Here is a 14,671-nt window from a genome sequence, read left to right on the forward strand (position 1 = left end):
ACTTAAACCTTTCATCATCTCTCTCCTCTTCCCTCATTTTCAATACCCTTCTCCAATGATTTCAACATATTGAAAATGACATTCAACAAGCCATTGTAAATGGTCTAAGACATTTTTTTATTTGGTGAAAGTCACGTGTATCTCACCATTTTAAGTAAGTATTTATAAGAAAATGTTTATATCATTTCTCTATATAAAGTAGGAGTGATATAAACATCAACATTTTAACACACGCTAACATGAGTAACATCCCCTCTCTTATTGACACTTTATAATTGATTCATTTTAAACAATGAGACCCACATGAATTTCATTATGAGTGAATGCTAAAAATAAAATGTTGATATCATTTCTCCTATATAAAATTCAAATAAATTTTGCACTTTTTAAAACCGGTTCTAACCAATTCAAAAGTGAAATAAAACCTACACACAATTCTTATGAAATATTTTGTTTTTAAGCAATTTATATAGAAATGCATTTGGTGATATTGACAATTTTTATTTTTTTTGGGATAGTGGTTACTAACTACCATAACAAAACATAAAAAGACATTAGTTAGCCATAACTTGAACTCAAAGTTAGCAAAAAAGTAAACCCCACCATTGCAACATGGTTTGGTTATGGTTGTCATCTTGATCCATATTCTGTTTAAAGGTGGGTCCATCCCACACCACGCACACTCCCTTCCTTCTCAAAATTCCCTTCTCATCAATTTTTTCTTCTTCCAATATATATCAATCAAATAATACACTTCCTTCTCAATACGACAACGCGCACTACACTACACTCCTTATAAAGCTTTCTACAAACACATATTCTCACATTTCATTCCTTTCACGCTTCTCTTTCTCTTTTCACTTTCCATATTTCTATCAACCTTTTACCTTAGATTGAGCGTGCATTTTACTAATTCTCCATTTTTGTCATCACTAATTTTAATTAGTAATTAATTTATTGTTATGGCCACTTTTTCCTTTCCAAATAAATTCATCTATATCCCTTCAGCATAGCCAAATCAATGAAGCCTCGATTTCAATTACGTGGATTTCCATTTCCGTTTATTTTTCTCTCCGAATCCATTGTGATTTACCATTTCTACAATATTCTTTTACAAATAGCAAAACAACAACAGAGTAGTAGTAGTGATACAACAGTTATATTTAGATCTCACTTTCTTCTCAAATCTCTTTTGTATTGAGAGAATTGGAATCAAGTGGAAAAACTATGATTCATAATTCGTTTTCTGTTACGATGAACTTCGCGGTGGCGTTTGCATTATTCTATCTAATCACGGTGGAGTCATGGCGTGTTCACTCACAAGAACCGAAGAAGCTTTATGTGAACATGACTCTCGTTAACAACGCACGCGAAACCGGTGCTTGTAAGTTTAATTAATTTTCATTCATTTATTTGTTTATTTTCTATGATTTTGTTATTTATTTTTGGCTATTATTATTATTTATTGAAATTTTGAGTGATGTAAATTTGTAGTTTGTTTGGATGGAAGTTTACCGGCGTATCATTTGGATAGAGGATTTGGAGCTGGTGAAGACAATTGGCTTCTACAATTTGAGGTATATTCATATTTTTCTCATTGTTCTATTGAAGTTATTTTAAATGATATATTAATGACTTTAAAGGATATTGTCGAAATTGTTACGTCGAACCTTTTTTTTTTTTTTCTTTCTTTTCTGATTACTCAGTTTGAATCTACAATTACGTCGAGCCTTTTTTTTTTTTTCTTTCTTTTTTGATTGCTCAGTTTGAATCTACAATCTCCTCGTTGTCTTTGGATGACAAAAAATGTTAATCAAAATTGCATTAAACTTTCATATGAATAACTTGCTTAGTTTATGTGCAGCAATTTTTTACTTGCTTAGTTTATGTATAGCAATTTTTTACTTGCAATCAAGTTATAAGATCGATTATTACATTCGATTTAAGTATAAAAGAAAGTTAACACATTTGAGTTCATCTAGTTGTATCGACTTAAGATTTATGAGTGTAGTCCTTTTTAAATCTGAGGTTCGATTCTCCAATGTTAATTTAAGTGAGTTAATTTACTATCTTAAACAAAAGCATAAAAGAAAGTTTAGTCAACAAAAAAAATATTAATAAAATTATTGGACTTTTTGAATGAACTTTTTTGACAAAATATTCTCTTTTATTTAGGATAAAAGAGAGTCTAAATAAAAGAGAGTAATATGATGTAAAAAAAAAAGTGAAAGTGTACAAAATGGTGAGTGAAAAAGTTACGAAAGTGTCAGTGTTGTTTTGGTGGTGTATTTTTGGGTTGTGGGGTTAATGTGTGATGATTGATTGGTTGGTTTCAAAATGCTATACGATAGATAGTGTTTTGCTGTCGTCTCCGCCTAGACTTTTGCGCGCGCACTGCTTTATGTTAAACAAGCTTTTTCTTCCAACGCCGTCCTTCACAATATTTACTGTTCATTTTTAGATGAAACTTTTTCCAATTGCATTGTCCTTGACATGACATTTTGTTTATATTTAACCGTGGTTTTAAATTTTATTTAATGCAACAATAGGAGGTTGGATCTAATGGAAAAAAATTAGACTCTCACACCTTGTCAAACAAATGTTTAAATTTTAATAAAAGAATATAATCATTTAAATTTGACACGTGTCAAATGGAACTAACTTTGATAGAGAGATCTATGAATATAGAAAAAAATTGTTTTTTACTAAACAAATAGTATAAAAAGAATTATTAAGAGATTCTGAAGGGAATTGTTTTTTTTTTTTTAGACTAAAAACATTGTTTAAGAAAATGAAATAATTATATACATCCCTTAAAAGAATTTTCATAATATTATTAATTATTTGGTAAAAAAAAGGTAAACAATTTCACAATATTATTAATTATCTGGTAAAAAAGGTAAAATTTCATAATATTATTAACTATTTGGTAAAAAAATGGTAAACATTTTCATAATATTATTAATTATATGTCAAAATTAATGGATTTAGATTTTAGACATTCAAAACATTTGATATATTTTTGATTTATTAAACAAATTATTAAACTTTTGTAAAAGAATTGATAGTTACTGTACATTATAGTCGATTAAATCAAACAATAATTTATTAGCTATTTATTTATTACAGTTTTTATAAATTAGTGTCGAGATTAAATCCTATGTTTTATTAAGGGGGTTAAATCATAGTACGATTTTAAAAAATTAACTCTATAGTAATTGATATTCATAACATAAAATTTGGACAAATATTTTTTTTATCTGTCATAGTATTAATTAGCACGTTCTCACCAAAAATAAAATCGACATACAATTATAGTTCATAAAATCAAAACCAGCAATAATTGGTATATAACTTTTTCTATTAAAAAAATAAAATTAAGTGCACATGTTGTTCTTTTTATAACATGTCGCATATGAAGTTTGGTCGTTCAAAATCTTACATTTTGTCATGTCGTTGGTTTTATTACTGCAGTACATCTACCTTTCACATGTGTGGGTTGATGTTTGAAACCGAAAACTTTTGTAAAAAAAAATAATCTTAAGAAATATGTTTTTGTAAAAACAAAACCACTTTTTGATGTATTGAAACAAAAAGAGTAATATGATAAATTGATGATATGATATAAAAGAGAAAAAAAAAGAAAAGCAAAATATTGAAAGAGTGTTGAAAGCTAAAGACCGACTATGTATCTTTATTGTATATGTAATGTTTTTAAGGTGAAATGTGCAAATGTTCTTCTTGTTGTAAATTATAATTTATTTTGTATCTAAAAAAAATTATTATTTATTATTAAGTAGTAATAAGTACATCAATGTGTCAACTAGAAGGTTTAAATACATTAATGTGATTTCTAAATTATAATTTTGACCATCAATCTGGTCCTTAGATCATTAAGTAAGGGACTAAATTGATACTCCCTCCTTTCCTTTTTAAATGTCACTTTTGGGGAAAATTTTTGTTTCTATTTATCTGTCACTTTCAAAGTTCAATGAAACATTGAATGTTGTTTTACCAATATTATCCTTAGTTATTTATTGCGGAGAGAGAAATATATGAAATGAGATATTAAATGAATAAGGTCATTATAGTAAAAGTATAGCTTATTGCATCAAAAGTAGTATCAATTGTTGATTGTTTTGGTTTGTGTAAAATGTCAAAATGCGACAATTAAAAAAGAACTGAGGTAGTATATTTAGTTTAAGAATCTTTTAGTTGAATTTAAAAGTATAGAGATCAAATTGGTGAGATAATGATAGTTTATGAATTAAATTAAGCGAAATGTTGTATCCAACGAAAGAATGTTTCACTAATTATCCCAAGAGGCTTAAAAAAAGGCTAAAATATGGTTTTAGTCCCTGCAAATATGCCTCGTTTTGGTTTTAGTCCCTGTAAAAAAAAAAATTGTTTTTGGTTCCTGCAAAATTTTTTGTTTTTTAAAATAGTCCCTCCAAGGACTATTTTCAAAAACAACAAATTTTGCAAGGACCTTTTTAAAAAACAAAATATTTTGCAAGGATAAAAACTACAAAATCAGTTCAGTCATCGTGTGACACATATGCAAATCATCACAAAAATGGGGTCAGGGACTATTTTAAAAAACGAAAATTTTTGCAGGGACCAAAAATAATTTTTTTTTACAGGGACTAAAACCAAAACGAGGCATATTTGCAGAGACTAAAATCATATTTTAGTAAAAAAAAACTCCTTAATTTTTGTAACCACATTGCATGGTTGGTGGGACCTTTTTTTTATTTTTTGTTACCATTATAATTAGCTCACGCGATGCATTCGCTACAATTTCTATCGTGATGTTTAGCATCTCCGTTAAATTAAATGTTTATTCTTCATAATTAATTGCGTGTTTCGATAACGTGAAACGAAAGATAGAAAGCACCGTTACTGTTGAACCATATATAGGTATGTCGGAGAATAAGTTTCATACTACAAAACTTACAATCCAAGCAAAGACATTGAAATTAAAATCTGAAATGACAAAGTGGATGAAACAGCAGCTAGTTATTTCAGTTAGCTCTGTGGAGCCCAAATCTCAACTGAAGAAATTACCCCTTTAGTTCTGCATTCATAAATTATTAATGATCACCGCCATATTTGTGGTACTTGCCAGGGAGGTGGTTGGTGCAATGACTTGAAATCATGCTTGGAGAGAGCAAAAACTCGCAGGGGTTCAACAAATTACATGACCAAATATGAGACCTTCAATGGTATTTTAAGCAACAATGCTACCGTTAATCCAGGTAAATCAATATCTGCTCTGTTTTTCTTTTCATCTTTCATTTGAGAATTATGTTAATTAACTCCATTCACTTGAATTTCAACGTTCCTTAACTAAATATCTTATTGATATAAAATGCCAAAAAATAAATATATAGAATGTTCAATTTTTCAAATTTAAATTACAGGCTGTATTAAATTATAGCATTTTCCATATATTGTTTCTTTATTTTTATGTTCATAATAATTTGTATTAATTGAAGTTTAAATTATTTGCACACCCTAATCAATTGTTCTAGTTACGCCACCGAATACTCTAAAAACCACCAACACTAAGTCATCTTTATGATCCATTGGCATAATGAGATATCGATATTACACAATAATGTCTAGTATTATTTTGCTAGCAGCAGCAGCACTTTTCTAATTTCTACTAATTGGTAGTAAAATGTATTGGTAGGTATTTGGGTGACACTAACTTAGCTCAATTAATTCTTAACACTTTTGCTGTAGCAATGGTCCTTGTAACACAACTGTTCTTTTGATTTTAAAATGAACGGTCCAGTGACAAATATGTATGCCCAACTGTGTCCACTGAATCTCCACAATAACTAAGCTACATGTTCCTCCAGATTCCCTTTCACGTGCTCTTGTTGTTCCCTTGATTGCTACCTTTTGTTTTTTTTCACCTAACTTTCAATTTTCACTTCTGTTCTCACGCTCTGTTCTGCATAAAAACTTCCAATCTTGTATCTTGCGTGCTTCCGTTGTCCATTTGACATGTGACCGTGTCACGTGAGTTGACAAATATTACCATTCTCGTTTCATAATTCTTACCTCTGTAAATTTCTTGACGTTATGGGTTGAGGCAACTTAACATTTACAAAACCAACACCCCCCCTCTAGCTTAGTATTGAACATGGAGTGTGACTCGAGCAGTCCAATAGAAAAATATAATAGCAGATCATTCAATAAATCTTGAATAAATTATATGCTATCTTAAATTTTTATATTGGATCTAATTCATTATTATTAAACCGGTTTACAAGGTAATGACTAGTCTCATGTATAAATCTATGTCCAAACTTTCTTTTTTTTAATATGGGACTCTTAGCACCCTCTCATGTCTAGGAGGGGACATGAAGCGTGACCCAAATGGTGCGATAGTGAAAATCTAGTAACATGTGGTATAATCGATCTTGAGACTTTTATACCATATTAAAATTTGAATTGAACTTGGCTCAGTATTACAATATCAATTTTTTAAGATGATGGTTGCCCTAGATTATAGATTATAAATTATGGTTGCCTTAGAAGACATACCTTAGAGCATCTCCAATGGGAGGTCCTTATTTACCAAGGATCACTCCCCGTTAAGGACTCTCCATTGGAGGAAGAAAAAATGAGTCTCCATTAAGGAACATATAACTGTATAAGGATCATCTCTCTCTCCTAGGCAACTAACGGGTCCCACGTTTAAAAGAAGTAATAAAATTTGTACTATGTTGTCCCACTTACTAAAGAAGTAATATTTTAATAATTAATAGTTGTTTTAGTTTAAAAATAATAATTAATAGTTGTTTTAAATATTATTTTATCAATTTGTCATCATTTTAAATAAAATGTAATTCATGCAAATTATTATTATTATTTTTTAACGAAGAAATGTAAAATTTGTAATGTTAATTTTTCCATTTTCAAATTATTAGCAAATGTGGCAGAAATTTAAGTTCATACGAATAAATAAATATTTTATAATTTAATTTTTTTAAAGATTATATTTAAATATTATGTGGTAATTTATAATTTAATAAATAAATTATTTTTGTTTAATGATGTAAAGTTATCGGTGCCTATATAAGTGTTTTTTATTGAGTCCTTAACGTATATTTTGGGGTAATGTGACCATCATGCGAACTAAAATAGTTGTGCATGCGTAATAATTAACAAATACCGTTTGGCGTTTGCACGTATTTTGGGGTAATGTGACCATCATGCGTTACATTACATATCAAAAAATATAGGCACATCATGTGACTCCTTAAATAAACGGGACCATCATGTGACCAGGTAATGCAAAAAACGGTATTTGCCCAGTATTATTTTGATAATTAACAATGCTAGTTTGTTTTTCCACCATTGATAAGTTTGTGCGTGGTGGAAGACTTGTGCCTATAGAATTGATCATATATTTTTTTTGAAGGAAGAATTGATCATATCAATTGTTAACTTTTTTAATTAACAATGATGATTACCTATTACGCGGTTATGTATAAGAAATTAATACTTGAGTTTGATTAATAATTAAGATAAGTCAAATTAATATTTGAGTTCGATTAGGGGATATTGCATATTATATATTATATACAGGAGCTATGGTTCGAATTCCGAACACCACACTTCTCCATAATTAAATTGTGTGAGCTCTAACTATTAGGCTAAGCAAGACTTATGTCCTCTAAACTCAAATTAAGACTTGAGTTTGATAAATGATTAAAATAAGTAATTTGATTGGATTTTTACTTACTTATAATTGAACTCCGTTTTAGCCATACATATATCCTCTTTCCGAAATAAATTAAAGGGTTAAAACTAAAAAAAAAACAGAGACATTTACTCATTTTTTAAAAAGTGTTTTTTTTTTCGTTTCCGTTTGCTGTTTTATCTTTTAAATTGTGTAAGTTTTATTATTAATTTTATTTTCATTTGCCCGTGACTCTGTACCAGACTTTTACAATTGGAACAGGGTGAAGCTGAGATACTGTGATGGAGCTTCATTTACGGGAAACAAAGTGTTCAATAATGGGGTAATTTGATGCGAATGCGATTTTTTTTATATACCAAACATTTTTTAATTCTTGTAATTTATTTAACAAATATTTTAAATTATGTACCAAGGTAATATTACATTAAACGATTCACGAGGATATTAGGATTAGTCATCTACGCGTACAAAAGTCTTTAACGTTTTTCATAAGCCAAGAAATTTTAATATGAGCCATTAGGGTTGGGAATAGGCCAGGCCGACCTACAGGGGGCTATGGCCTGACCTGTTTAAGCCTGGTCTGGCCTGACCTGTTTATTAAAAAGGTTAGGCTTAGGCTTTTTAAAAAACCTATTTAAGTAAATAGGCTATCAAAAAAGCCTATGAAGCCTAATAGGCCGGCCTGTTTATGTATGTTAGGCTTCATAGTGGACTTTTTAAATAGGCTTTAAAGCTTTATAGTGAAATAGGCTTTTAATGCCTTATAGTAGTGATAGACAAGTCTTACACTGAAATAGGCTTTGAGGCCTATTAAGCCTATTTAAAAGTAGATAAAATGGAATGTTTAGTGACTTTAATAGTAAGTAGGCCTGTAAATAGGCTTTCAGGCCAGGCCAAACTTTTAAATAGGCTAGGCCAGGCTCAGACCTGCAAATTTTTTCGGCCATGCTCAGGCCTATAAAAGCCTGGCCTGGCCTGACCTATTCCCAACACTATGAGCCATCTTCTTTGGTGGCCCATCATAAACTAATATTTAAAAATTTTAATATGAGCTAACTTCTTTGGTGCCCCATCTTCTTTGGTCATCCTTATTTTTACGATTGAAGTAATGATTTAATTGATATTGATTAAAACAATAGACAATAGGTAACTCTTATTAAAGGACATCAATCGAGCAGCTGACTTAAACATAAATATGAGAAATGTCTGCCTCAAAAAAAAAAAAAAACAGAGAGAAATGTCATGAGTTATTTTTTATAGTACAATGTCATGAGTTTTATTTCTGAACTGTCGTTGAAATTTCTAATAATTTTAATTATTGATCTACGATTGACCACTTAAGAAGTTGGTCCACCGAAGAGTTCACCTTGCCTATGTAGTAGTTCTAAATTCAACTTTACTAATTTGTTTCTCATTGTGTTTGTGTGATGAAAATCAGACAACAAAGCTTTACTTCAAAGGGCAAAAGATTTGGGAAGCCCTTATTGCCGACCTTCTGCCAAAAGGTTTAGGAAAGGCACGCAAGGTATACATATAGTTACTCTTTATGAAAGTTTAGGTTAACTGACTATATCAGATTATTTATGATTTGAATGAATTTATAATACCAACTTTGTATGTTGTTTAGGCTTTGCTTTCAGGCTGCTCAGCAGGAGGTTTGGCCACCTTTCACCATTGTGACAATTTCACCAAGTATTTGCCAACCAATGCTAGTGTTAAATGCTTGAGTGATGCAGGTTTTTTCCTTGATGGGTATGTTAAAGACTTTTGCACCCTCTTTTTTTGCTATATTTTGAGTCATTTCAGCAAAATCTAAATACTAACAATCTCTTTTCACCCTCTTTTTTTGCAGAAGAGATGTCAGTTTGAACCACACCATGAGATACTTTTTCAAAAGTGTAGTTAGGTTGCAGGTAACCTTCAATAAATGCGCCATTTATATACATACTTGTGTTTTGGAAATTGAGTTAATTTTAATCATTTACAAAAGTTTATATGCTTCCTGAAGGAGAAATGAAAGCGATTAGTAGACGAAGTACATAGCATGTACTAATTAACAATTATTGAAAGTATAGTAAGCATTATGCAAAGTTTGCAAACTATTATGAGGATAAAATTTACCAGTTGCAACTTGCAAGTTGCATTCTCGATAAGTTAACTTAAACTTAATGATTTTTGACACAAGATTTGGCAACATATTTTCATAAAGTTTGAAAACTATGTGAGTTGCATTAGATGTCAAAGATGCAGTGCAGCGATCCCAAATAACTTTCAACAACCGAACCAACAACTGAAGAAGTAGGTTTATGAAACTTGGAATTGGCCTTTGTGAAGATTTGTATGCCAGAAGAAAGATAATCGGTAAAATCATGAAATAACACAAATGATATAAGGAAGCCTCTATTAGGATTTCTTATTACAATATTAGTTGCCGAGTGGCATCATTTGTAATTGATATCACTTTCATAGAGTCGAATGATATCATTTGTAAATATTAGCTTCAGAGCTGACATATGTTGTGTTTTACAATCATTCTATTCTAAATATAGAGCTATGCACATAATAGTCTAATAAAAAGCATAGTGCTCAAATGGATATTTTTAACATCCTTCATGTTTAATACTTCTTACTCATTATTTCAATATCCTATGAAATAGAGAAAGGAAGCCACATGCTATTCCCTATATTGAATTTTTCAAATTGCATAAGAGAAAGAAAAGTGGGCAACAGTAAACGGGCTTACTTGACATAGTTTTGTCTTGTGTAACAGGGGTCAGTACAGAACTTGAATAAAAATTGCACCAGTGCGATGCCTTCTTATCCAGACCTAGTATGTTTCCATGAACTTTCATCATTAGCTCAGGATGATTGTACAAGATTCTGACATATTTCGTGTTTCATGCAGTGCTTCTTTCCACAATATGTGTTGAAATATATATCAACACCATATTTTATCTTGAACTCTGCCTATGATGTATTCCAAGTAATGGTTTCTGAGATGCATTTTGTTCTTAACTTTCTATGATGTACATTATATTAAACTCACAATTGGTGAATTATGAAATTAATAAACTTAAAATGTCAACAGTTCCATAATATATTGGTGCCACCTTCAACTGATCCCCGCGGGCACTGGATCCACTGCAAGAAGGACCCAGCGGCATGCACACCAACCGAAATTAATACATTGCAAGGTCCCTCTTTCAATTATTCTGCCATCAATTTCACATCTTTTGATATAGCTTTTACTCATTCTTTTTATAAGAAGTTTCTTTTTATTGTTAATAAGCATGTTAGTATCTTTTGTCAAAGAATTAAGTAGTTTACTCCATACACATCTTCAAATTTCATCCTCTTAACTGTGAATAGAACTGACTTTCCTTAATTCAATGCACTTTACTCAGGTTTTAGGCTCAGCATGATTGCTGCTTTGAAACCCTTCTACTTTTATTCAAACAGCGGGGGAATGTTTATAAATTCATGTTTTGCTCATTGCCAAAGTGAATCACAAGATACATGGTCTGGAGCTGATTCTCCAAAAATAAAAAACACGGTACCAATCTCTTTGACGACAAGACATAACGATAAACCTGTTTATTGTATGTGAAACTTTAACTAATTTTGGGGTGAACATTTATGCCGTGCTACATAGTAACCAACTTCTGATAACTACTCAAACCTACGATATTGGAAAAGGAATCTGAGGTCTAATAGATGATTAGTATAAGATTTTTGAACTATGTTAGTGTTGTAGTATTATATATGTTCAATTCCATTCTTTGTACAAAATTTGAGTCTTACACCTGGAAAATAAAGTGATATTTAAAGCTTGAACTTTCAGCATACTGAATTTTTTTTAATCAGTAACATGGTTAATCGACTCTACATTTTACAGACTATTGCAGAAGCAGTCGGTGATTGGTATTTTAGTAGAAACAGAAGCAAGGCAATAGACTGTCCATATCCATGTGATACAACTTGTCGTAATTTGATACCTGCACCTGCATTACATAATTTAATACCTTAAGCTCAGGTAATGCCTTAAAAAAATATTGTAGTTCTCTTGGATACCATGGCGAGTTTATGGTCCATTGATCTGACTCAGTTTGAAATGTTTCAGGTCATTTGGAAGATCAGACTGGAATTTTTTCCAACAAGCTTTCCAGTTCTCCTATCTGAGGTCCCTGAAGTAAAAGGATAGAGGGTGATTTTTTTTTTTTTATTCAAAACCATACAAGTATACACAATGCTGAGTGCTAGGAGATAGAAAATTCTTGATAAAGGAATGAGACAGAATATGTAATTTGAATGATACTTTTCAATTATGTCATTCATATTACTAAATATATACTTTTTTACTTGATAAAAATCAATCGGCTTTTGTCTGGTATCTGAAGAAGGTTGTCATCATCTACATGTTATTCTATAATCTTAGGAGATGGTAATTATTCTTTGTGGTTTTCTTTGTTGAGCTGTAAGCAAGCAGTTTATCAGTTCCTCACTGCAAATAGCAATCCAAAGCAACCTCTGGCATTAGATTTTAAGTAGGGGTGGGCATGGTTCAGTTCGGGATGAAAACTGAACTGAACTGTTTCAAACCGAACTGAACTGTTCCGAATCGAACTGAACTTTTTTTGAACTGAACTGAACTGTTATTATTGATACCTTTGAAAAAAAATATGAAAAAAACAAATGAAATTGAATTTTAGTTACTAAACTGAAATGTTCCGAACTGAATTGAACTATTTCGAATCAAACTGAACTGTTTTGAACTGAACTGAACTGTATCAGTTCAGTTTCAAAACTGTTGGTAATTGTTTAGTTTTTTTTTTTGTTTTGTTCAGTTTTTAGTTTTTTTGCCCACCCCTAATTTTAAGTTATGCCGCGGTAAGAATGTAGCTCATCAACTTCCATAAATAGTAGAACATATTCTTAGTGTGGCAGTGACCTATCTCAGATCCTCAACTGAGACGGATTTCTGATCTCTAAAATTAAATATAGATTCAAACTCAAGATTACTGTATAAGGTGGAAGGGAGTCCTAACATCCCATACAAGCTCTTTTCGATAGTTTGCATGCTTAACAAAATTAAATATATTCCTTAATTTCTATTACATTGATCACAAACACTATTCATTTTGTGAACCCACCAAATTGAAAAGGACATATCGAGAAGATAAGAAAGATCAATATGATACTCCCTCCGTTTCAAAATGATTGTCGTTTTAACCAATTACACACAAATTAAGAAATGAAATGAAATGATCATTAGACTTATCATTTTTACTAAATTGCTCAATAAAAAGACAAACTTAAAGTTTCATTGAAAATTGTGCGAGAGAAAAGTTGGAGTATCTATTGAGGGTAAAGTTGGGAGAAAAAAAGTAAAGTTGTATTGGAAATGTAAAGTGACATTCATTTTGAAATTATATTTTTTTGCTAAAGTGACACTCATTATGAAACGAAGGGAGTACCACCTAATTGACTAGACATTTGGTTTAGGTCTTTTCAAGGTCTTGAGTCATAGTAATATTTAGATTTGACCGAGTAACTGACTCAGATACATGAATCAAACACTTATCTTTTGCAAATCAAACATACCATAAGCTATGCCGTGATAATCAGACCATCAACTTCCATAAATAGTAGAACATACTTGGATGAGCAGTTAATTCTATGACTTTATCTTGACATCGTGATTTTGTTCAACATGTATTTAGTACGGGACTAGTCCACATGTGACGTGTATCTAGGGATGGCATAGGTTAAGCCGAGCTAGGCTTTGTAAGGCTTGAGTCTGGCATGCCAATTTCTTTAAAGGCCTAAGCCTGGCCTGCGGCTTGTCATAGACTTACTTTTTAAGCCTGAGTTTGGCCTTCTGAAAGCCTGATACGGTCTGCTAGCCTGTTTAAAAGCCTATTTCATATGAATATCTTTAAATCAACAATGTGATCTAAGTGTAAATAGACTAGCGAACTAATATATCAATTAGATTAAACTCTCTTTTGATAATCAACATGAGTTTTTAGGGAATTTAACTATATACTGTATCATATATCAATTCTAGTTTGTAATAATACATTTAAATATGCAAAAAAATTAATTTATACTAATAATCTTAAATAATATTATTCTTATTTACTTAAATTGGTCGGCCTAAATGGCTTTTCGAATGGCCTATGGTCTCACCTATTAAGCTAAATAGGCTTTTAAAAAAGCATAGACCTTCTCTATTTAAGAAAAAATCTGGTCTGGCCTAACCTGTCGTAGGCTATGCCGTAGGCCCCTGTAGGCCGGCCTGGCTTATTCTCATCCCTACGTGTATCTATGATATCATAGAGGTTTTGAGTTTTTACGAGGATGTGAATGCGATTTTTTAAAGATTATATTTTAGAGATTTTATAAAAAATCAGAATTTATTTTGTGTTTTTATTACTGGAGTAAAAATCATTTTTTTTTACATAAATAATTTAGTTTGTTTGGATACATTTTATATAAAAGGGATTTTTTGTTACAAAACTAGTTCAATCTTTTGACATTTAATTTTCTCTTCCCTTTAAAAAAAATCTATTTTTTGAGAAGCTGCTCTGAACAGCTTCTCATTTGAAGCTCTTTTAAAAAAAAAAAAATTAGATTCTGATTTTTTTAAAACAGTAAAAAACACATGCAATACTGTGATTATTTTGTTTAAAAAAGTTTTTTTTTTTTTAAAAACAATAACAAACGGGCTCTTAAATATTTTTCAAAATACTTTTTTGATAGACGTCGATCTAGTAAATTATTTCCTTGTAAGATTTATATTATCATGAGAGAAGTGGGAGTGATTTAAGTTTTCTTTAAGGGAGGGAGGGTCAAATTTGAATGAACTCAAAGATATGAATGAATAACATATATTATACTATTTTGGGTTGTTAAGTAGATTAAAAATGAGATAATACATAATTGACTAAT

General features: G+C 30.7%; 1 protein-coding gene across 1 annotated transcript; it reads left to right on the top strand.

Moving 5' to 3' along the window:
• The first annotated feature begins 742 nt into the window (after positions 1–742).
• LOC11434305 (pectin acetylesterase 9) lies at positions 743–12,116 on the top strand. The gene is made up of 13 exons (XM_013614206.3): positions 743–1,384; positions 1,495–1,577; positions 5,129–5,258; positions 7,963–8,042; positions 9,159–9,245; positions 9,348–9,472; positions 9,573–9,633; positions 10,491–10,550; positions 10,626–10,703; positions 10,809–10,914; positions 11,125–11,273; positions 11,616–11,753; positions 11,841–12,116. Exons 1-12 carry the CDS (start codon positions 1,228–1,230, stop codon positions 11,745–11,747), a joined length of 1,248 nt encoding a protein of 415 aa, XP_013469660.1. The 5' UTR covers positions 743–1,227; the 3' UTR covers positions 11,748–11,753; positions 11,841–12,116.
• Positions 12,117–14,671: the final 2,555 nt, after the last annotated feature.

Source organism: Medicago truncatula, chromosome 1 (assembly GCF_003473485.1).
Source record: "Medicago truncatula cultivar Jemalong A17 chromosome 1, MtrunA17r5.0-ANR, whole genome shotgun sequence".
NCBI lineage: Eukaryota > Viridiplantae > Streptophyta > Magnoliopsida > Fabales > Fabaceae > Medicago > Medicago truncatula.